Below are 22,414 nucleotides of genomic sequence, written 5' to 3'. Positions count from 1 at the left end.
CAGTGATTTTGCAGTACAAATTATTCAATTAAGTTTATTGTAGAAATAAATTTTGAAACATGTTTGGCTGTTGTTTCACCAGTTTTACAACCGGTACGTGTAGTCGGTGCTTCAGCTCAAACGATATCTGTCACGCTGACAGCTGTTTAGTTTGAAAGCTGGCGTAAACAAAAGCCACTCAAAAGAAAGCTGGTCTTCGTTCGGAAGAAACAACAGCTTCATACAGGAAATAAGTTAGTTAATTTAACCAAACAATCTGCATTCCATCATGAAAACATTGTTCGAACAACTGAAAACTCTATTTGACTATGAGCTCTACTCAAATGCGGCCACGCTGGTAAGCATCCGGTAGTACTTCCCATTCTTCTGCCACAAATGATCAAAACCTCTCAAATCGCCACTTCTTGCAGGCCAATTTAATCATCTCCATATATGACACCAATCGTGCCACGCTCAGCCCTCAGGAACACTTCGGTACGCTCGTGTATTATGCGGAGTCGCTCTTTCACGAGCGGCGGTTTCGCGAAGCGGAAACCATCTACCGGCAGGCGCTGCAGCTGAAGCGGCTGCTGACGAAAAACAAATCACCCAACTGCAAAACCACGGCAGGCTCCGTCCCCGGTCCGGTCGATCTGCAATCGGAGGTGGAGCTGAAGTACAAGACGGCCCGGTGCCTGATAGAGATGAAGTGTTATCGCGATGCCATTGTCCTGCTGCAATCGCTCGCACTGAAACAGCGCACACCGAAGGTAAACATGCTGCTGAGCAAACTGTGTCACAACCACGGCCACGAACGAAGTGCCATCGGGACGTACAAGGAGGTGCTGAAGGAGTGTCCGCTGGCGTTTGAGGCGATAGAAGGTCTGCTCACGCTTGGCGTCAAGGGTATCGAAGTGAATTCAATGATCGTGGACGCTACCATGGCACCGCAGTGCAGCGAGTGGATGAGCAGCTGGATCAAGGCGCACGCCAACATCCAGGCACGCAAGTACACCGAAGCAATCCAAACGCTGCGTAGCATCGAGGCAAACACCTGTCTGCGCAACTATCACCAGCTGTTGGTGCTGATCGGCGAATGCTACTACCACAATGGTGATTACGAGCAGGCGTACATCACGCTGAAGCGTGCCCACGCCATGCAGCCACAATCGAAGAACGGTCTGCAGATTCTCGCTCTACTGATGGCAAAGAATAAAAAAATTGCCGAGCTGGAGAAACTGATCACTCCGTCGCCCTCGCTGCTGAACGAGTACACGTCCGAGATGTGGTACGTGATGGGGCAGTACCTGTTTGCCACCGGCAAGTACGAGAAGGCTGTGTACTTTGTGCAGAAGGCATGTTTCCAGAACTCGCGCAACGTCGAGGCGCTGGTGCTGAAGGCGGAAGTGCTGTTTCAGGTGAAAAAGTATCAGCAGGGCATCGCACACCTTCGGTACGGGCAGCAGTTTGCCCCCTATCGGTACGAAATTCACAAGGCGCTCGTGGACAATTACCTTAATATGGGACGCAACCGGGAGGCGCAGTTGCAAGCACTGAAGGCGGTCAAGATGTTGGGCGAGTCAGCGCGAATGTTGGTGGTAAGTGTTTTAATACGAGCAAACAGTCCGCTCTCTTCAGTATCATAAAAGTAGCTTGTTTAATGCAACTGGCACAATTGCTTGCAGTTATTGGCGCGTACATACATGAAAGATGAAGCCGCAAGACCGAAGGCAAAAGCGCTCTGCCTAAAGGCGCTGGAGATGAGCGAAAACTTCTTGCCTGCAGTTTATCTGCTCTCGGAAATTTACCTGCGGGAGAACGATATCAGCACCAGAATGAAGCTGCTCAAAAAGCACGTAATGCTATCGAAGAACAGCAAGCTCCATGTGATGCTGGCGGAAACACTTAACAACGAAAAGGATCATTCCGGCGCGTTAGAACACTATTCCATTGCTCTCAAGTAAGTGTCGCACACATTCGCTACCTTTCTGGCTTGCGCAGAAATAATAATTACTTTCCGTCCTTCAAATGCAGCCTCGATCCTTCGAATCGCGTGGCAATGTCGGGACTGCTTATGGTGGGACAAAACAAGGGCGGCACGAGCAGCAGCGCCTCGAATGCGGGTGCGTCCAGCTCATATCTGGAGTCGATGGCCGAAGACGGTAGCGACGTACCGGACAATCCGCTGGAAATGATCGAAATACGAACGACTGGAGCGAACGAGATGGAGTCGGAAAGTGATGCTATGTGGTCGGATTTGGAAATCGAAATCAATCAGTAGGTTGGTACGCGCGGTGAGAATTCTTCCAGTGGGTGATCGATTAATTTAGTACTAGCTGTAATAAAACCTACCTTATAGCTCCACTTTAAAAGAATATAATCTCCGGATCTGTCGAATCATCAACATTTGGTTTTCGCGAGTGAATGCAAACATATTTCGATCCATTTGAAATATCACTAAAGTATTACCAATTGCATTTTCCGGCATTGGACGAGGTAACTATCGAGCTGATCAAAGTGCGAATTATGCTATGATAGCTAAAAGCCTATAGAAAATGGATATAATGATATACTTGAGCGTACACTGGCATGGATTTTTATACCTAATATTTAGTCAGTAGGTACAGCCAAAGCTATGTAAATCGTATATGACTAACGAGGACTATAGCAATGATTAAGAAAAATGTGCAACTTAATTTTTTTACACTTGTATTGTACATCTGTTATCCTCTAAAACAGTGAGTTTGTGTTTATATTTTAAATCAACAAAAACACTACTGTTGTTATTTGTTTTGAGCCAGTAAACCCTTCTGGACATTCTTTTGACTATATAAGGATATGTTAAGTCTTTTATTGGAATAACAAAAAGGTGACAAATGACTCACAGCATCATAAATCGTTGTGATACGCTTAATTCCTTGAAGGGATAAACAACTAAAAACCCTCCCAGTAACACCGAACGCACAAACAATGACCAGATATGGTAAAGGTATAAAGATGTCCCAATCAGCCGTCGGAAATTAAACCGTACTTCCCATCCGCCGTACCCATTCAACGTGCGCGTAAAGTATGCGTAAATTTTCACATTATTAATCAACATCCCTGCCGCATTGTTATCCTTGGATTCTACACGCATCTCAACGTTCAGAACGAATCTTAATCCCTGGTGTGCATGTTTCTCACTGGCGCAAGCGCGCCCCGAACGCCTGGTCGATCTGGGAACGGCCGTCCAATGTGCTCTCGCGACACGCGGTACGACGCTGCTGCGCCTATCAATTCAAAGTTATGAGCTTAGTCGACGGCGTGTCATTTCCTTGTACGGGCGCTAAACAGCGCGCTACGGTGGGCAACAATTGTACAACGCGCACACGCGCGCCCGCGCTCCACAACAAACATTTCCATCCGTAATAGGCACCTCAAAGCGCCGGCACAAAGGTCGGCAAATGGGTAAGCGGTTTATGCGCTTAATTAAACGCTCCAAAACGGAACGATATCGTACGCAAAATGGATCTGGTTGGGGATCTAGCGAGCGTGTCGAATGCGAATGCTCGGGCCCTTTACCCTTTTACGGTTCCGCGCCGGGGTAGGATAATTTATCAAACACTATCCGTCCGTTTCCGTCCGTGTGACTTTCATAGCGCCCCATAGGCGGGAATGTTCGGCAGTAATATGTGGCCGATCGGTTTTGATAATGCGAGTGTGTCGATTTGAAATTTGGGTGTTTTGTATTAGGACATTTCATATGGAAAATTTTGGATCGAAGGTCATACAATTTATTTTAGGTCAAAACGGAACTAAAACGCAGAGTAGTTGAACCACGTGTTGATTACGACGAAAAAAACAAAATCCACAATTTCGATGAATGTCATACGTCTGGCCAAAGAAGTAATCAAGTTCTCTCTGGCACATCGTTTAGACGTTGCGCTACTGGGCTGTCCGGTGTTAATGGATGACGTTATCTTTTCAACACCCCAGCAACGATTGGGGTTCATTGGGCGCCCCAAAAGTCGTTGCCCGAATGTCCCTCAACCCGATGGACCGGAAGTAATTGCGCGGCCCGTTGCGGAAGGAAAGCATCGTGTTATCCTTTCCCCCTTGCCCGTGGTGTCCACCGCGTGAGTCCTTGCGTTCCGTTAAACATCGAGCCCAAAAAAGTACAATAGCAACAGAAGCAGAAGCAAACTGCTAGAGCAACAATACAACAGTAAAAACCACACACACACACACAGAAACACTTAAAGCTTAAAGCCCGCGATCCGCGTACCGTGATCGCGCGTACGCGCCGCAGCAAAATGCGGACGTCCTTTGCAGAAATTCGATACGCGTTCCTCGTTCGCGTTTGTGTAGCTCTTGCCCATATATGGAAGGTGGTTTGCCGCTGCTGCTGCTGCTACGAAGGTACAAAACAAACTAGCCCCGATATCTGCAGGCCGCGTTGAGCCCGCGAGGTTCTACCACATCCTAGGCCCCATCCGATGTAGCCTAGATGCTAAAAGACCACTCGTGCTGTCGTGTTGCTGCTGTCCAGCTTCCGAACTTTATCATGACAACGGTATCGGTAAACAGCGACAGGAACCGGCTGCCGCCCGTTGAGTGGGTTAAGTGCAATGTTGGATAGCATGGGCTTGGGGATGGGTGAATCTAGCATTGGGGAAGGTGGCGCTTTTCGAGCCTTGCCGAACGAACAGCTGTCCGGGTAGGGGTGAACCTTACCGTGGCCGTGTAGTTTGGAAAATACAAACACCCGAACGGAACCATTCAAAAGTTGACTCATTAAACGAGGTTCCGTTTTGATTTTGTCTATTTTTATAGATGGTCAGAGAGGAGAATTCTTCCGTTATCGTTTGCCCGGTGCCGTTTATTGGGGGGGTGCTGTAAGAATTAATGTACTACGAAGACCTCCACGAGTGTTGGGATAATGTTCAGCACGAACCGATGTGCCATAAATATAATGCAACACTCGTGTTCCGATGGATAGGTAAGAGAGATCTTTAAATATTGCTATTTATTATGCAGTTTCGCCTGCCCAGAACTTGGGTCACCTACGATCCTTGGTGTGATAACTACCGCGTTTGTAAATGTTCTTTTGATTTTCATTATCTGTAGGAATGCTCAGTGTATCTTTATGGCTTCATTAACGCACAATGTGGCACTGATTTATGATCGTTGTAGAGAACGAAGGTTCACATTCCAATAGGAAGTTAAGGCAAAGCTCATATACATACGATTTCCTAAAACTTTCCCGAGGACACCACATTGCTTCCTTATAACTTCCTCCACATTCCGACTCCCATGCCCAATCCGATGCCCACTTCCGCCAGTGAAGAGAAGCCTTTTGAGGAGGTGTATGTGGGGATTTATCACAATATTTATCGGTTATGAATTTCCGTCCATTCGATATAATACTTCGCGTGCGAATGTATGTGGCTGTTAGTGTCGTGTGGTGTCAAGGGTCGCTGCTGCCATTTGTCATGTGTCATTAAGCGTGCAAATCATCACACCGGAAGGTGAGAAGATGCTGTACCAAGGAATCAATTCTTATCTTTAAAACAGCACACACAATTTTACACCCCCTCCCTCTCCCCTACAATCACACTTCCGGGTGAGTACTGAACTTCTTGAGTCAGTCATGGTTTCGGTCATTCCTTTACGTGCCATTCGGGTCACCATCCGAAGAAGACGATACCTAGCATGCATATATGGATTGTGCATGTATGTATGTATATATATTACTGGTGATCATGCCTGCACTCGTGCGATCATGCTTACACGGTTTATGGACGCGGTGGTGTAATACACGCTCTCCGGTCAAGTCGTCGAAGGAAAGACATGGGAAGAGGTATTATTAATCTCGGCTGCAACCTTCGGAATGCCATATCGATCGGTCGATGTTCGGTCAATTGACCCCTCGCTGTGTCATGTTTTACTGTGTGAGGAGGTTAAACCCGTGTGCCAGGGTGTTCTCACCGTGGGGTTGAGGTGGAGTACCCGTATCGAAGGGCTGTGAGGAGACACAGTTACATCCGACAACGACAGACCTCGAACAGTGTCCTCTGCCTGTGGGAAGCAAGTTTGGTTTTGTTTGCTCGTTTTCGGGGCACGAGCAATCTTGTATTCTTGGACAAGAAAGACATCGAAGATATGAGAGAGATAGAAGAGAGAGGTAAGAAGAACACTCACTTACTTTACCACCATTGTTCGCTTACGTTATGGTTTTGCTTTTATTTGGCCGTGGTGGTCAACGATTTATGCTGTGGACCTCGCGACGCTCTCCCGCTTTTGGTGCGAGGCGCGATGGAATGGAGCGCCGCATGAAAAGCGTGTCAATGGGCAGTGCGGCAACTTAAGCATTTATTTGCTTCTTGTGCATGTTTGGGCAGTTAAAATACAAATTACGTACTACATTGTAGCAATAGGGAAGTGTGATGCGGAGATGGGACCAGCAACCGGGAAGAAATTGTTGTTTTTTCACTGTCCCTTCCCAAGTCTTTTAATTAGTCACTGCTGTCGTACGTGCGTTCGTTATGAGATGATTTATTTTACTATTTGTTTCCACAAAAGGCAAAGCACGGGATGGGGACCATTGGAATTTTCAAAATAAAATGTCGTCCTTTTTTAAACAATTTGAAGCACAATGCTTCCGCCGCGCTGATCGGGTGACAATTTCGGTCAAAATATATCATCCAGGGCTGAGCATATAACTTCTTCTTCTTCTTCTTTGGCTCAACAACCGATGTCGGTCAAGGCCTGCCTGTACCCACTTGTGGGCTTGGCTTTCAGTGACTAATTGATTCCCCCCATAGCAGGATAGTCAGTCCTACGTATGGTGGCGCGGTCTATTTGGGGATTGAACCCATGACGGGCATGTTGTTAAGTCGTACGAGTTGACGACTGTACTACGAGACCGGCTCACAGCATATAACTATGAGAGCTTAAATATACGCACACACACAAAAGTACACGTGCCTTGCGCAGGATAATTAATAGGTAAGGGCACTTCGTTTGAAAGCGATTACCCATGCCCATAATTAGCGGTAATATCGATCGCAGCCTGCCCGCCTTTTGCCTGCCGTTTGTCCATTGCCGCTATTACGCATCGACGCCACAGACCTTCGGGCAGGTCAGTTCACGCGGTACGCGGTACAAACTATTCGCAGCAGCACCATACGCCGACAGTAGAGCCCGACAGTCATAGGTTACCCACTGTGCTTCCATGAGTCATCATCACGGTCACGTCCGATCGACCAAAACCAAGCCCAGCTGCGCGAGCGCGCGCGTGTCATTTGCATACCGATGGGCCGCGCCGCGAAAAGGATACCCGGAAAAGAAGGACCGCCGTTGCAGCAGTCCGTCGTCGCCATTGCCGCACTGCTCTAGCTGCCGATCGGGGAAGGATATGGCTAAAACAGAATACGCGACGACTCATGATCGACTCGTATCGACGACGGCGGGGCAACCGAATGGCAATGGGACGCCGCCCGGTGGCCATTGACTTTTGACGTTTCGTTTGTTTTTGTTTTGGGGACTGCTACTTCTACTACTACTACTACTACTGCCCGGCGGTGGCTCCACGATGGCGACGACAGCGGGCAAACACACAGCCATCGACCGGGAGATCCGCGGGCGAAAACTCGTCCCCAAACCGCCCCGCCTTCACCCGTGCCGTATTAATTCGGAAGCATGAACCAGCGAATCAAGCAGCAGCAGCAGCAGCAGCAGCCCCGTGGCTCAATGTCAATGACGAAAGGCTCTTGTTGTTTGCGTTCTTTTTTCTTCGCTCTTTCTCTCTCTCTCTCTCTCTCTCTCTCTCTCTCTCTGTCTCTCGTCCTCAGCCTCACTTCAGGTCCAGGACCGTATATGGGCATTTCAAGATTTCACGATTATTTATATCCAACCCGGGGCGCCATTACCCTGCCCTGGTCGGTACGTGCGGGTCGAACCGACCGAATGGGGTGGCGATGGGGATCGGTGGACCCTACCGTTCGTGGAGCTATTTTGTCGATCACGATCCTCTCAGTGCCCCCCACCATTGTCACCTTGTCGTACGGTCGGTCCGGTTGCGGTTCGATTAGGCCGGCAAGAGCTGATCTTCAAGGCGGTGTGCAATTATGGTGTGTGCAACGAAGCTGCTGAGCAGCGAACATGCTGGGGCAGAGGGGGGCACGGCATCGAGGAAGGAAGCCAGCGGAGGCTTAAGCTGCCGATGCTAGAAAGGGAGGGTTGGCCCAGATGGTTGGTGCGATCGCAAAGCGCAAAGCGTGGACTATGTGTGACTGTGAACCGTGCTCCAAGGTGGCAGAAGCCTCGGCACGATGTTTAGGCTCTCACGTGCAAGGAACTGTGGGTCAGATCGGGCAGGGGACGCTGGGTTATAAGCAATAGGAAGCGTGTGGCTTTCGTGTGATCTCGTTGTCGCTGTGTGGTAGGCGCCTCTGCTACCATTGCCGTTGTGGCTCGGAGTGCTGGGGATGCCCTCTCTCGCGTTCTCCGGTTGTCACATACGAGCGCATCCGGGCCGGTAGTGTGCACCATTAGGTGAAGCCCATGCGCCACATGCGGCTTGTTGCTGTTGGTTGCATGGTGTCCATGGAGGAGATCCCTCGTTGCAAAGATCACCCAAGAGCAAAACAGTGATGGGCGATCGTTTACTGCCACGATTTGCTCTGGAGCTGGAGAAATTAAGTTTCCTGATGTACCAAATTACTATCCTGAAATGGTTATAGAATTAGGACTGTGACAAATTTCTAAATAGCTTTGGTGTAACTTTGGTGCACCAAACTTTTTTTGGATTTTCGCATCCAAAATCCTAGACTCCCAGGTGATGCCTACAATCCAGCAAGAACTGTGAGCGTGCACATGTCCCGGGCAGAGGACATGTTGAGAAGAAAGGCATCTTGGGGAGACCGCCGCTAGGCATGAAAACAGACGCCATCAAAGCGCCGCTGCAAAGCGCCAAAGCGCGTCGTCATCGTTGTCACCATCGTCGTCGTCGTCGTCGCGGCCGCCACTATGACCCTCCAAGCCTGCGACAGTTTACCAGCCACCAGCGCCTGGCGACCGGACGTAACTAAACTTGTGTGTGTGTGTGTGTGTGTGCGCGCCTATGCCAAAGCCCATCGATATCGCTTATGCAGCCTTCCGCACCGCGGTGTAGCGTGGAGCGAGCTGCACATGAATGATTTATCTGTTGCTCAGCGTCTAGGAGGTCCAAAAGTCGGACCCACTAACGACCATAAAGCTCCGTCGTCACCCTCGGAAACCAGCGGATTCTCGCACGGTCACTCCAGTAATGGGCCTCGGAGCAAATGTTTTTTTTTTGTGTCTCTCCCTGCTTCTCGCAAGCATGATTCAAGCTTTAGTCGGCCGCAAGGCTAGATCAGTCATGGTGTGTGTGTGTGTGTGGCTATGTGCACGCGCGCTTTGAAAATGATCTTCAACTCCTTAACGGGCCAAAGCTGTGGGGGCCGCTGTGCGGAGGGTCAAGACCCGGCCGACGGCCAGGATGGGAAGTTCGCGGGCCGAAGCTGCGCAACATAATATAAACATTAGCATTCGGTTGTTTTCGTTACGGCGGGTGTACCGTGCGCGGGATATACCGCGGTTACCATAACGACCGGGTATACGGAGTGTCTTTTGCTTGCAATCGCTCTCTAACACACACACACACACACACACGCGGCGTTTCTCGTTTTCTGGCCGGCTGCAATCGCGCCATGGTAACCAGCTGTCAAACGATACGGTTTGAGGGGTCGTGCCGAATGGTATGATCACGGTTTGCGTGCGCATTGCACTCTCTGCCTCCGGGCTCTTCCGTGTCAGCCGTCTCCGTCCGAAGCCCCGGTTCCCGCACCTCTCACTCCCTCCCGCCCTGGCGTTGACCACCGCACGCCGGACAAGCGTACCAGGAGGGGTGTGTAAACATGCGTAGACATGGCTCGGGGACAATCGATCGCATCACACACGAATCGAATAGATCGCATTGTAGTTGAACGGAGGTTTTGGGTGGAGAAATCGACCAGCAGTTGTTTCACTGCACGATGGATGATGGCCAATATTTAAGACAGTGATGTCAAACTCGTTTTGGCACGCGGGCTAGATTGCGGTTCAAAATATTCTCGCGGGCCGCAGTTGGCCAGCGGTGGGGAGGGGGTGCGTTCAATCGGCAAAAATCGTTAAGGAGTTATTCTTCGACCTAGAATCTTATTTACATTTTTGTAGCATCCAATGAACAGTTCATGAAATTCATTAATTTACTCATACTTTACTTTAGTGGCGGTCGTCCCTACTCGGAAATTTAATAATTCGTATTCAATTGCTCTGTGGCCATTTTGTGGCCATTTTGTTGAGGAAAAGACTAACAACATACAGTCTACCTCATACAATTCATACCTTTTTTAAGTTCTTGGTTTTCCATGGTTTTAATATACCGCCCTGATATTTAGAGAGATCATTTTAAAGAGTACCATCATCAATGAAGTGAAGAAAACTATGTGAAAAGTGAAAAGTAACTATGTGTAACTTATTACTTCGAATAATTCGATAATCGAACTATTAAAATTGAATGTTGAAACCTTCTTCCTCAATGGATAAACATTAATACACCCGTTTTCTCTTATCTTATAATTTGCCATCTATTTCAGCTTCATTCAAATAACTGCCAAAGTTCTTCGCGGTTCGGATTGAGAGCCTTCGCGGGCCGCATGTGGCCCACGTGCCGTATGTTTGACATGTCTGATTTAAGGCATTATTTTCACTTCTTGGTAGATTGAATATACTTGGCAACGCTGCAACATCATCTAGTTCAACGGAAGAAGCGATTTGAACCTGCTCGAAATTATGTATTAACAACAATCAAGTGTTATTATTTTGCGATAGAAACGTCATTCGCTGCTAAGCTAGTATTTGTTATGAGATCATGTTGATCTCTATGATTTTGAGCATGTTTTTCGCATAAATACTTTAGGCAAATGCAGTTTACCGCTGCAACGTCAACGGTATTGGAAAATTGTGCCATATTTGATAAACATCTCAGGAGAAAAAAGAATGATCACTTGAATGCTTGCTACACGAAACACGAGTTAGTACGATTAGATGCTGATTGGAATTATATGTGAGTTTTAGGACATTTGAAACGGCTTTACCCTAGCTCAGATATATTTTATATGTTTTAATCAAAATACTCCGTCAGAAATTAGTATTGAATTTATGGTTAGTCTTTATCACAAGATATTTATGAATGCGCTATTTGTGTATCAATATTTACTGTAGCGTAGGAGCTGTGGAGTTTTTTTTCTTGGGAGGATTTCGAAGATAACATAAATCCATAAGCCTATGGCCTTAAAATGGCTGTGATTGTTACGCCTAGCACAACCTTAGAAATATCAATCATTATGTATTTTAACATTCTCATTTCTTTGCAAACAGTTTGAACTCATCATTTTGAAACCGCTACTAATCATCGAGCAGCATAAAATTCACTTTTGTTTAAATACCATTTGCATCCAGATCCAACGTAGTAAGTCCCCCCTTTGTACGATCACCCAAACAAGCCTGCATCCTTTCTATTTCATTCCCCCGTCACTCGTCGAGCTTCTCAGCGTTGACTGTTTTGGTTTTCCTTTTTGTTCCCCCTGTCCATTCCATTCCCATCCGCGAAACGATCAATCGCACCCAGCCTGTGCAGCAGCCGCGATCGCAGTGCGCTCCATCTCCAGCAGCGCGCGTTCCCTTTGTTCATGATCTAATGTTTTTACATATTTTTACATGATAACTTTTCGGTACGGTGTGTACGTGCGGGTGTACGGTACCGGTCCACAGGGTCTGCATGACTCAGGGGCCGCGTTTTCCCAGCCGCTCGACAGCATCCCGGGCGAGATCGTGTTCCCGGGCGGGCATCCGGCCGGGCTAATCTTTGTTTGTTTTAATATCCACATTTTTACGGCTTGTTATTATTAGAGCTTGGGCTTGTGTGTGTGTGTGTGAGAGAGAGAGAGAGGCAGTCTGTTGAGGTGGTTGCCTTTTCAATGGAACACGGGAGATACCTCGCTGTGCCAGGGTAAGGTCTGGAGGTTTGGACGGCGGAATGAGCAATAATAATTTTACCGTACACGGAAGAGTTTGGTGGAAAGACAAACTCTTCAATGTGGTAGTTTGGTTGGACGCTGAGCTATGAATGGGTTGCTTTTTTATCCCTTGTGAAGTCGTTTGTTCACATTTGCATTTAAAGTGAGGCTTCGTGTAATCCGTTCAAGTGTGAGACCTTTCCATGTTTGTTCTCAAGTGGGATAGCCGTGAACATGGTTCGAAATAGCGAATAGCATAGGAATTACCTATTTGGGATTTTGTTTTGTTTTTTTTAGTAAATAATTTTAAACATGATAGTTGGGTACGAAATCAAACAGTTGAAGAATTTACTCGCTTCTACCAGGATATTAATAACATATCGTATAGACAAAATGGATATTAATTGAAAATAAATATGGATGTGCTAACGTCTCGTAAATCTTCGGGGCAGTAGATCTCATAATTCAGGAAGTCATCGCTATCCGTGGATGTGGGAGGGCGATTATTATTGGTCGATCGTACTCTACCGTGACAACGGAATTCACTCACTCACGCTCGAAAGAAAACCACCAGAAAACGTAAGACGAGGATATAAATAACACACACACACACACTGTTTTGCCGGCGATCCACAACAGCGTCAGTCATAAATTACACACCTCGTCGGGGTGCGAGATTCACACCGAACGGCCCACGGAAGTTGACACACAGGCATGCCACGCCGTGCCGTGCAGCACTGATAAGAAAGTGTCGGAACTGGAAAATGGCGAGAATGAGCTGTGAAGTGTGAAGAGAATCCGTGTGTCGTTTCCGTGTGGCGGAAGCAGAACAAAAGCATAACTATGAATTCATCATCATTACTTCAAGGGTGCACTATTCGAGGTTTGTCGAGGAAGGTGTTCGAGCGTGCGCTGCACGTGCAGGTGTCGAAGATTGGAGGAGCCAAGGATCGACAAGGGAAACGTCTTGTTTATTAGTGTCTCAGCGTGATAATGGCTTGGCGGCGAGATTATTGACCGTGAATCATACAATAGTGCGTTGAGTAGTGTATTGCACTGCGCACCAGCACTATCGTGTCATCGTCGTGTGCAAACATGCCAAGAACGGCCATGTGTCGACCGGCCAGAATACGTGCCAGCCGGCAGAAGAGTGTTCGAATGCTCATGGTTGAATGCACTCAGCGATGATGTTTTTATTTTTCTTTTAATTTAAACGAAAACGAACACAAACACTCACTTCTTGCTTGTAGATTTTAGGTCGACAGCCTTAATAAAATAGTTTGAAATTAATTAACAAACTAAATTTTAACCGAGATAACAAAACGTTCTCATTTTTTATAAATATTTGTTAGAACATCGCTTCTCACATCAAAGACGAATCCTCAACACCAACCTCTTCATTCGCAAGTTCTACTCTTTCTACGCACTACCCATGCACACACGGGTACGATCGTGCTAAAGCCCGTCTTCGTTTACATATTGCACAATAAGTGCAGCAAAAGTGAAGACACAACGCGGAAGACGCGGAGTGCAATGTACGTGCATGTTTGGCTCCTGAAGGGATCGTTGGCTTTATTTAGAAATTCATTATGTTTGCTTTGTACACAATTATGTTCGTTTTAATGTGCAGTGCACGAGAAGGTCTTAAAAAGTGGAGTGTTCATTTGTGTGTAAAATAAAATAAAAAGATCTTTAAAACTGTAAGGTTATATATAGATACGAGCCTTATTTTAAATGTAAACATAAACATTCAGTTCTCTAAACCTTCCTAGTGGGTTGATTTGTTGTGCACATTACAAGCATTTTGCATGGTTTTTAAATCATTTCGTGAGCTTTAACGCTTCATGCACAGCCCAAACAGCCGACCATTACCGTTAAGTTCTGTCTGTCCCCTGTCGAATCTGTTTATGATTGCAGAAAACTCATTTGCATTCCCCCTTTTTGGTGCCATTTTTACAGCTTCATAATTTTAAAACGTCTCTTAATCCCATAACCCCCAAGTCAGGAAATCGGCGACTGTCGATAAGATGCAATAACAATAAAGAAAGATAAAAGTGCATCCATGCGAACAGGAAAGAAGCACACGCCGGGGCCATTTATATTGTCGCGAGTGTTTTCCTCGTAGTGTGTTTTTAATCTTTTTTCGTAATTTTATTTGTTTGCTCAATCCTGTTGCCGCATGACCGGCCTGAGTCATCGCACGCCACAGTTTTCAATGTCATCGGTGACTCCACACACACACACACACGCATAGGAAGTTGCAAGCCGGCATGCGCTGCAATGCAATCCAGTAGGGGGAGGACGGGGGAGGAAGCGAATGAGTTTCGGTGGGTGAGGTGAAGGGTTCCTGCATCCTTCCCCGAAAACGGTATGCGCCCAGGATTCCGTCGATTGTGAGCGAGAGCTCCGTTGCGCGGAGATTGCGCTCGTGTTCGTCCTTCTCCTGCGCATAGAGGTGGTGTACGCGCTGTGTAGCCACCGCGGTAGTCGATGCATGCACATTCAGCTACACGATAACAGCATTGCCCAAGGGTGGAAAACAGTGAACCAGGCTCGACAAGCATGGGTGAGTGAGACACGAAGAGAGTGAAAGGAGAGCGAAAGAGATGGAAAGTGTTTCCAGCTGATGCGTTTCTTGGAAACGCGAGAGACAATTTCAGCTCGACGGGGATAGAGAGAATGAGAGAGAAAGAGTTTTTACAGGGTTAGATGAAAAAAGCGAAACGTATTTGTACGTTTTTTAACAGAATTTGATGGTTTTTTGGAATTGTCAACAGTGCCAGCAGCAAAACTTCACATAAACGATAAATAAAATACAAATAGCTATAGCTGAAAATGAAACCTAAAGCAATACATCAAACAGTGAACAAGAAACCCTGTAACAAAAACACTCTTCTCTCAAAACTGCTCTCTCTCTCCCAGTTCCTTCTCATACGCATGCATGCAATCCACACAAAAAAGTGCGTAAAAGAACGAGCAGCAGCAGCATCTGCGGCGGTGTGAGAGCGCACAAAAGAGAGAAAGACAGAGCGAGAGAGAGAAAGAAAAAGAGCGAACTTGCGGGCGAACGGCAAACACCGAGCACGTACATAATGTACACTTTTCGATTCGTCCGCGCTTAATTCACTCGTACACCCGCGACGATTCGGACGCGCGTTTTGTGCTCGCACGGGTACCACACACCACAACGGGTAAGGAGCAAAACTTCAGGCTCACGGAACGCGTGTAGCCCTTATCCGTGCATCACCGTGCGTGACCGTGTGACAGCTGCGATTGCGCGACTTCCTACCAGCGTGTATATCTATGTTTCTGTGTGTATGTGTGCATGTGTTTGTGTGTTTTCCTCTTCCAGACTGGTGTGTCCAATATTTTTCATGCGGTCGTTCCCAGTCCCCATGTGTGTATATGTGCGTCGACGGTAGAACCAAAAGTGCTAGAACGGCGTGTTGGCGTGTTTGTGTGTGCAGTGATTTGTTTGGTTCGGTGTAGGAGGAGCCGCTACTAAGCCGATGTTTAGAGGATCGTTTTTCCCCATCGCACAGCAACTGTTTCCCGGTCCCCTTTTTCCACCTGCCGAAGAGGTTCCCATGTGTGCGTGTATGCTCCCCCGTTCTTCCAGTGACAGTTGTGACAGTTTGCTCTCGTTGCGCTTTTGGGGTGTATTATGTTTTGCTGGTTCTCCATTTGTTTATGCGGGTCACGGGGAGGGGGTGGTGATAGTTTTCCCGTGCTGGTCTATCAGCAGTAGAAATGGCCGGGTGTCGGAAAATTGTAACATCCTTTTCGGCCCAAATACCTTGCCAATCAGTATTTTTCGTTGGAACATTAAAGTTATCCACAGCAGCAGACTCATTTAAACAGATTAGGCTAGGTCTTCTTACTACATCGAGTTTCTGCTCCCATTAGGCCCACTCTGCTAGTCTTTAGGACACTTTCGGTCAGTTCGATTGTTTGTTTGGGTAGAGCTTTGGATATTATGCCCCGAGGCTAGTAGGCCTTGGAAGCTGTTTGTTTGGTTCGCTGTGGTTGATCGAAATCATTGTTTTCCCCTTCCTACAATAAACGTTAAATTGGACAAACACAACGCTCCAGGCAATTTGCCTCCCAAGCACAGTGCCGTGGGGCGAAAATGTGTGTTTCTTTGAAATTTCTTTTGGTTAGGTCTGCAATAGCCGTTTGTGCCAAGAACACTGACAGACTTATTAGATCCTGTAGTAGTGCGTGTGGATTCGCATATCTACGTACATATATATGTGTGTATGTGTTAATGTGTTTGTGTGAATGATGTTCTATGGTAGACACATCCTATTTGAAGGAAAACACCCCTTTTTTGCTTGGAAAAAGCCTGGTATGTGGAATAGAACTGGAATGGGACTGCAAAAATCTTCCTGAACTGGACCACCCTGCACCTTCGGCAGGGCTCCAAAAGATTGGTTTTCACTCACGATTTTCTTTTTTCCCACACTTTTCTCACCTCTGCTGCCGTGGTTTTCCGTCCAGGCCGGGCGTAGAAGGGCAGCGTTTCGGCAAAGTGTTGTTGTTGTTGTTGTTTTTTTTCGTTTCTTCCTATCGAGCTCGAGTGGTATGGTCACGACGCTGGTGGAGCATTGCAGACTCCACCACACACGACGACGGTGCCGACGAATGGATACGATAGGATTGGGAGATGTGGCGGAAAGTGAGAGTATGGCAGTACATATGGATGAGGGTGAGACACGGTGGAGACCGGGCACGAACGCGGGTGTCACAAGATAGTGTCATTTTGTGGCTTTTCGTTGTTCTGCCATTTGTTTTGCTCGTTCGGTATCGCTTTGTCTAGTTTTTGGCCTCTTCTTCCCGTGCCGTATTTCTCTGTCTCTCTCTCTCTCTATCTCTGTTTCTCTCCGCGCCCCGCCGCCCTTTTTGGTGGGGAATGGGTTGAAGGACACTGGGGAGTAGAGGAAAAACATAACGCCATGTTAGAGACGATCTCATTTGCCACCCAGAGCGAACGAACAACACCGCAAACTCCGTGGGCATGCCACAGACACAGACAGACAGGGCGAGAGAGAGCGAGCGCACTTCAACGAGTTTTATTCGATGGCTTTTAAAACTGCGGCAGCTCTTTATATTTTGCATGTGAACTATGAGTTTTGTGAAGATCTTAAATATTAGATAAAACAACGCCTTTAAATGTGTCTATCTTTCTGTTAAAGCTATTGATGCGTTTTTGAGCTGTTAGGTTTCGGCTGTCTTCTGTCAGCAGCACGTTTCCTGCTTCAAAATTTCGTTTTACTTTTCTTTTTGTGGCTGTCCTCATCAGAACCCCACCAAGAGAACCATGTGTTGCAAATGTGTCTGACTATTTCAAAAAAATCAATTCCCCAATGTCTGTCAGGAAAATGCTTCTGATTACAAAATTCGTATTTCTAGTCATATCAGTGAGCATTACCCTTTCATATCCGATGCGTCTTTTGCAGTGACAGTTTTCCTTCAATGCTTTGTTGTTCCACCTTATCCCTGCAGCGTGATGAGATAAAACAATAGAATTCCTCCTGCCAATGTAGCTACTGACAAAACAGCGAGTCAACAGCTCATTTCATCTTCCACATCTTCCGACGATGCAACTACATTCAGTGACAGTTTTATACCCTCCGGTGGTGAAATAGTGAAACAACAAAACGAAAAAAAAACAAAACAAAATAAACCCAAGTGCAAACTCTAGTGCAAATACCGACTACGTAAAGCCTACTGAGAGCGCGTTGCCAACAGCAGGGCAGCACGAGCACGACGAAATAAAAAAACGCTCTGCGAAACTGTGCAGCAGTTTCCAGCATGATATCCTTTACGATCAAACCAGCACTGGAAGGCGTTAGAACGACGACAGACGGACGTGTGAAGAACGTGCCAACAGCGGTCGCAGTGAAACCGGAAGCAGCAGCAGCAGCAGTCGCACTGTAGTGAGCGGCAGAGAAAGTAATAAAACAATCTACCAAACGCAATCCGAGGGAAGAAAAAAAGGGAAAGAGTTCTGTCTGTCTGCAGCGAGACGAGCGTAGGAAGAGCAAAACCCATCAACTAGCGAAGAAGCAGCAGAACAAGAAAGGGCAACGTTCCACCAGCTCCACGCAAGCGAGAGAACGGAAATCAGTCGGTATGTATTCAACCAATCCACACACACACACACACATCAGCTTATGTCATAATCTGCATATTGAACCCATGTTCTTTCTTCTGTTCGTTTTGTCATTTCTTGGTTTGTTACTTGTGTTATTTCTTTAAACTAACCCATCTTTTTTGTTGTTGCTTGCCTTATCCTCCATTCCGTCGGAGTCCACACTTTGTGGTGGTGTTTTTCAATCCGGTACACCATTCCATCCGTTTCCGGTTCGAACGTTCACCAGCGGGAAAGGTGAACACTGTCGAGGCTTACACAGGCGTATGTTTTCCCTTTCGCGGTGCTCTCTTTGTTCTCGCCCAAGGAGAACCTCCCGATCTGAGAAGGATCCCGGGCCGGAGTTCCGTCGGCCAACGGCGGCTTATCATCGTTGGCCAAGCCACATTGATTGCGTTGTGTTGTTGGAAAGAAGAAAGAAAAAAAATTACACTGTTTTGTTTGACTTGTTGCTCGTTACGCACAGCGGACGCGTGCTCTGATACGCAACTATCGCAAGCTCGATGCGACAACACCCACCACACGCGTACTCACAACGCTTAGAACCGATATGGATTGCCCTGGTGCAAATGGGAAGGGACTATATAGTTGCAGAACGGCCTGATAACAGTGGCCAGTTTTACACAGTTGTGTAGACTACCCAGCTGAACGTACGTTGTGTTGCTCTCCCTGCACGCTTTGCCTGTTGGACGAGGCAACACAGGCGATAGATTTTGATAAGCCACCGTAGGGTACAGATTCGGAATCAATATTGCCTTACAGTGGTGAGGGTGATGGTTTATTAGTTTGGCCTTTATTTAATTTTCCCCCTTCTTACTGTTGTGAAGTTGGCTGCAATGGACAGGTTATTAGAAAAATGTTATTTAATGAAATTAAACGTCTGCCATGGAATAGAAAAATGTTTGCACCCAGTAAATTTGTAATAGACCTTTAAAAGTGTGATTTTAAAATATTTTATGCTTCGAAAACCAAACTAACGTCATTTAATTTATGCTGCAGACGCTTTTTGAATTCATTAAAAATTGTTTTGCGATTTTAGCGAAGCTGTTTCGCTTGCATAACTTCTAACATTTCTTTATAGCTTAGCATGGGACGCCTATAAAGCTTTGTTAATTTCATTCTGTTATTTTGTGTTCATGGCTCAAACGTGACTAAACTATTCGCTCGTCTTTCTCTGTTTTATATTCTTTACCCTGCCACATTTCACCAATTTATTTCATTCTGACGCGTGTCTGGGCCCATTGTGTCCTTCTACTTTGCCCAACCATAGTCCCAAGAGCTGCTGCACCTTACGTTGTGCTGCAGAACGCAAAATTTTAATTCGAAATAGCTTTTTGCAATTATTTCGTCAACGCTAAATTGCTAACCATCACTAATGGTCTACCAAATGGGAAAGATAAGGCACGAGATACTAAAACAACACGCAAACGCGACCGCAAGTGTTCGAGGGTGTTGTAGTAACCGTTCGAAACGACGCTCATCGATCATCGAATAGTAGCGTCCGTTTGGCAAAAACGAGAGAGAGAGAGAGAGAGAGTCCACATTTCCTTTCGGAAAGTTAAATGGTCACCGAACCGAACGGAACGAAGCAAAAAGCCATTCTTCCCCGTCTAGAAGAAGAAGTCTAGAGGAAGAAGAAATAAAATCAATACTCTGGGGGCTCTGGGAGGATTGAAAATCCCGCGCATACACCCACCTACCCTTCCAACCAGTATAGTGAACTTTGGTCAAAGTGCTTTGAAAGGTGTACCCTGGTGATATGGTGGAAAAGCCCTCGCAAAGCGATTGGAACAATTCGCGGGTGTTCGCGGCGCCGTAGTGGAAACCCTTCGTGAGCGCTCCCCCCCCCCCCCCCCCCCTCCACTCCCATCCCTCCCAGAGTTTTGTGTCACGTCACAACGCTGCAACGAGCACCGTTTTCGTCCACTTAAATGGCCGGCGATGCAATCAGCGGCGGTGCTGTTATCATACGCGCCCCACTCACTCACTCACTCACTCACTCGCCAACCGACGACTCATACGGCCAACCGAAGAGATGTCGAAACAAATCAAACACTCCTGCCCAACAAACCCCCATTTCGCCACCCTTCGCCCTATTCCTCAGTTTGTCGCGGCCGCGTCTCGATACTCGGACTGATAGTGGAGATGTTGTGCTGTGCCAGTTCCGCGGGCGGCGCGTAATTTACAAGCCCGTTCAATGTGAGTGAGTGTTGATTGTGTCACCCTCGATGGGGTTGGCCAGCCCCCGGGGGTAAAGGGTGTTTGTATGCGTGTGTGTGTGTGGCTGGGGACGGCTACCATAATGCGCCTGCTGTCGTGAAGCGAAAGGAAAGAGAGGCCCATGAGTAATGTGCGATTTATGATAATTTTTTTAAGCTTTGTTGTCCACTCTAAGCTCCGTCTGTGCACACAGCGCTTTGCCTGTGTGCGTTCATTGATTAGCAAAAGTGCAACTGGGCGCTAGCGAGCCACTGGACTGGACGCTGCCGTTTATGCGGTACGGAACCAGCGGCCTGGAACTGTGTCGAATAGTGGCCAGATAGTACGGCCATACAGAAGATAAACTAGGCCACTTTAGGTCGGTCGTGGACGTGTCAGAATTCCGTAAGCACGAATCGATCCGGCGCGACGGTAAATCACATAAGCTAACGGACTCCATTAGCATATGCTTCGGCCGGTTCGCTGCGTTGCCGTTTGTTCGCTCAGAAGAAAGCAAATGCGTGAGGGGACGTGGTAGGCATATGGAATTATCATCAATTCTGGTGCATTGCGAGCGGCAGAGATTGTACTCGAATGCTGGGGAATGCTGTATTACGGTCGACGAGTGACGTGTGAATTGAAATTCAAAAGCAACGGATACGAAACGTCCAGTGTGACATGGCCAGCCGAACCTGGTAGTGTGGCATTAAAGTGTATATAAACAACTTGTTAAGCATCACATTGAGTGGGATCAGTTCTTGGCAGTGGGATACTGCCGGTTAACGCAGTAAATTATTATGTGGACAATCACATACCATTGAGAGGTTTTATGCATAGCGAGAAAGGCGTAACAATTTAACTGAAGGAACTAAACGTTTTTTATATGCACCAGTATTTATCTGAACTGAAAAATTGAGTGCAGATTTCTGTTACACGTGCGGTGAACGTTCCAGACTATATGGCTCTTAAACCCGATTACTCTCCACTTAATCTTATCGTGAATCGTCGTTAAGGTGCAAGACATTTCCGTGTTTTAAAATAAGACACTTGAACCACTTATCAAGTTCACTGAACCTCAAAGGCTGTGCTGTCGGTTTGGTTCCACTTCAATTTCGGTTAGCAACATGAAGCCAAATCTTTGTTTATGAAATATTTTCATTTACATCAGAGAAGACTGTATTGCTGATTGTAAATGTAAAAAAACTGCATCATTTTTAAATGCGAGCATCATTGATCCTGGGTTTCTTCCCACTGTACTGCAAGCTACGTCAAAATGCGGTTGAAACTTCCGGTTCCCGCCCGGTCGAAAATATTTTTTTATGATCGTGCGGTTCCGTGCGGTTCATAAAAAGCCGAGAACGCAATAAGATGCGAGAAATAGTAACAAAACTGGAAATGTTTGCTCAACTGCAAAAGATCCACATACACACACACACAGGGTTCGTTGAGAGAGCTAATCGTCTATTGCATCGTTCTGATTGATGCACCGAGTGATGATGCTGCATCGCCGAATGCAGAGAGGGAAGCGAGAGAGAGAAAGAGAGACAGAAAAAACGCTAAGCATAACAAATAAACAACAATGCCATTCGATCAAAGCAATGCCGCCGCCAAGATGATTTGATTGCAGTACTACTATCGGCTTTTGATTCCCTTTTTCCTCCACTTCACGCCCAACCTGCACACTCACTCTCTCTTTCATTCGCTGAACGGAGTGCTTTCATGTGTGAGCCGCCGCCGCCGCCGCTGCCGGCCGATTTTCACGTTGACTCATTCAACGTTTACTTTGCCCGTGGCTTTGTGCTGTGCGCGAGCCAGCGCTCTGACCTTGATGATGGAATTTTTTAATCAAGCTTCCGCGTATGGGGCGTCGCGGGATGCCTACCGTTGGCGGCTGGTACCATTGGCTGCCACCATTGATTGCTCCGAACCCGAGGACCTGCCGGCAATAAAATACCGGTTCGTTGATTTTGGTGTTGATTTTAGCCTTTTTGTGTTTGGAAGATTGTTTTTTTTTTGTTTT

General features: G+C 46.9%; 2 protein-coding genes across 3 annotated transcripts in view; both read left to right on the top strand.

Moving 5' to 3' along the window:
- The first annotated feature begins 66 nt into the window (after positions 1-66).
- On the top strand, positions 67-2,383 carry LOC1269494 (anaphase-promoting complex subunit 7). The gene is made up of 4 exons (XM_308135.5): positions 67-337; positions 411-1,577; positions 1,665-1,939; positions 2,014-2,383. The coding sequence occupies exons 1-4, from the start codon at positions 269-271 to the stop codon at positions 2,258-2,260; spliced, it is 1,758 nt and encodes a 585-aa protein (XP_308135.5). The 5' UTR covers positions 67-268; the 3' UTR covers positions 2,261-2,383.
- Positions 2,384-15,072: 12,689 nt separating this feature from the next.
- LOC1269492 (GAS2-like protein pickled eggs) overlaps positions 15,073-22,414 on the top strand; it is a 35,789-nt gene continuing 28,447 nt past the window's right edge. The window contains exons 1-2 of one of the 2 annotated variants that reach the window (XM_308133.6): positions 15,073-15,232; positions 17,547-18,174. The gene's annotated coding sequence lies outside the window, so the exon portion shown is untranslated. Of the gene's footprint in view, positions 15,233-17,500; positions 18,175-22,414 lie in introns of both variants that reach the window. The other variant, XM_061649800.1, reaches the window with a different exon arrangement.

The sequence above is a fragment of the Anopheles gambiae genome, chromosome 2 (genome assembly GCF_943734735.2).
Source record: "Anopheles gambiae chromosome 2, idAnoGambNW_F1_1, whole genome shotgun sequence".
NCBI lineage: Eukaryota > Metazoa > Arthropoda > Insecta > Diptera > Culicidae > Anopheles > Anopheles gambiae.
Note: the sequence above shows the minus strand (reverse complement) of the source record. Positions and strands in the feature narration are given on the sequence as shown.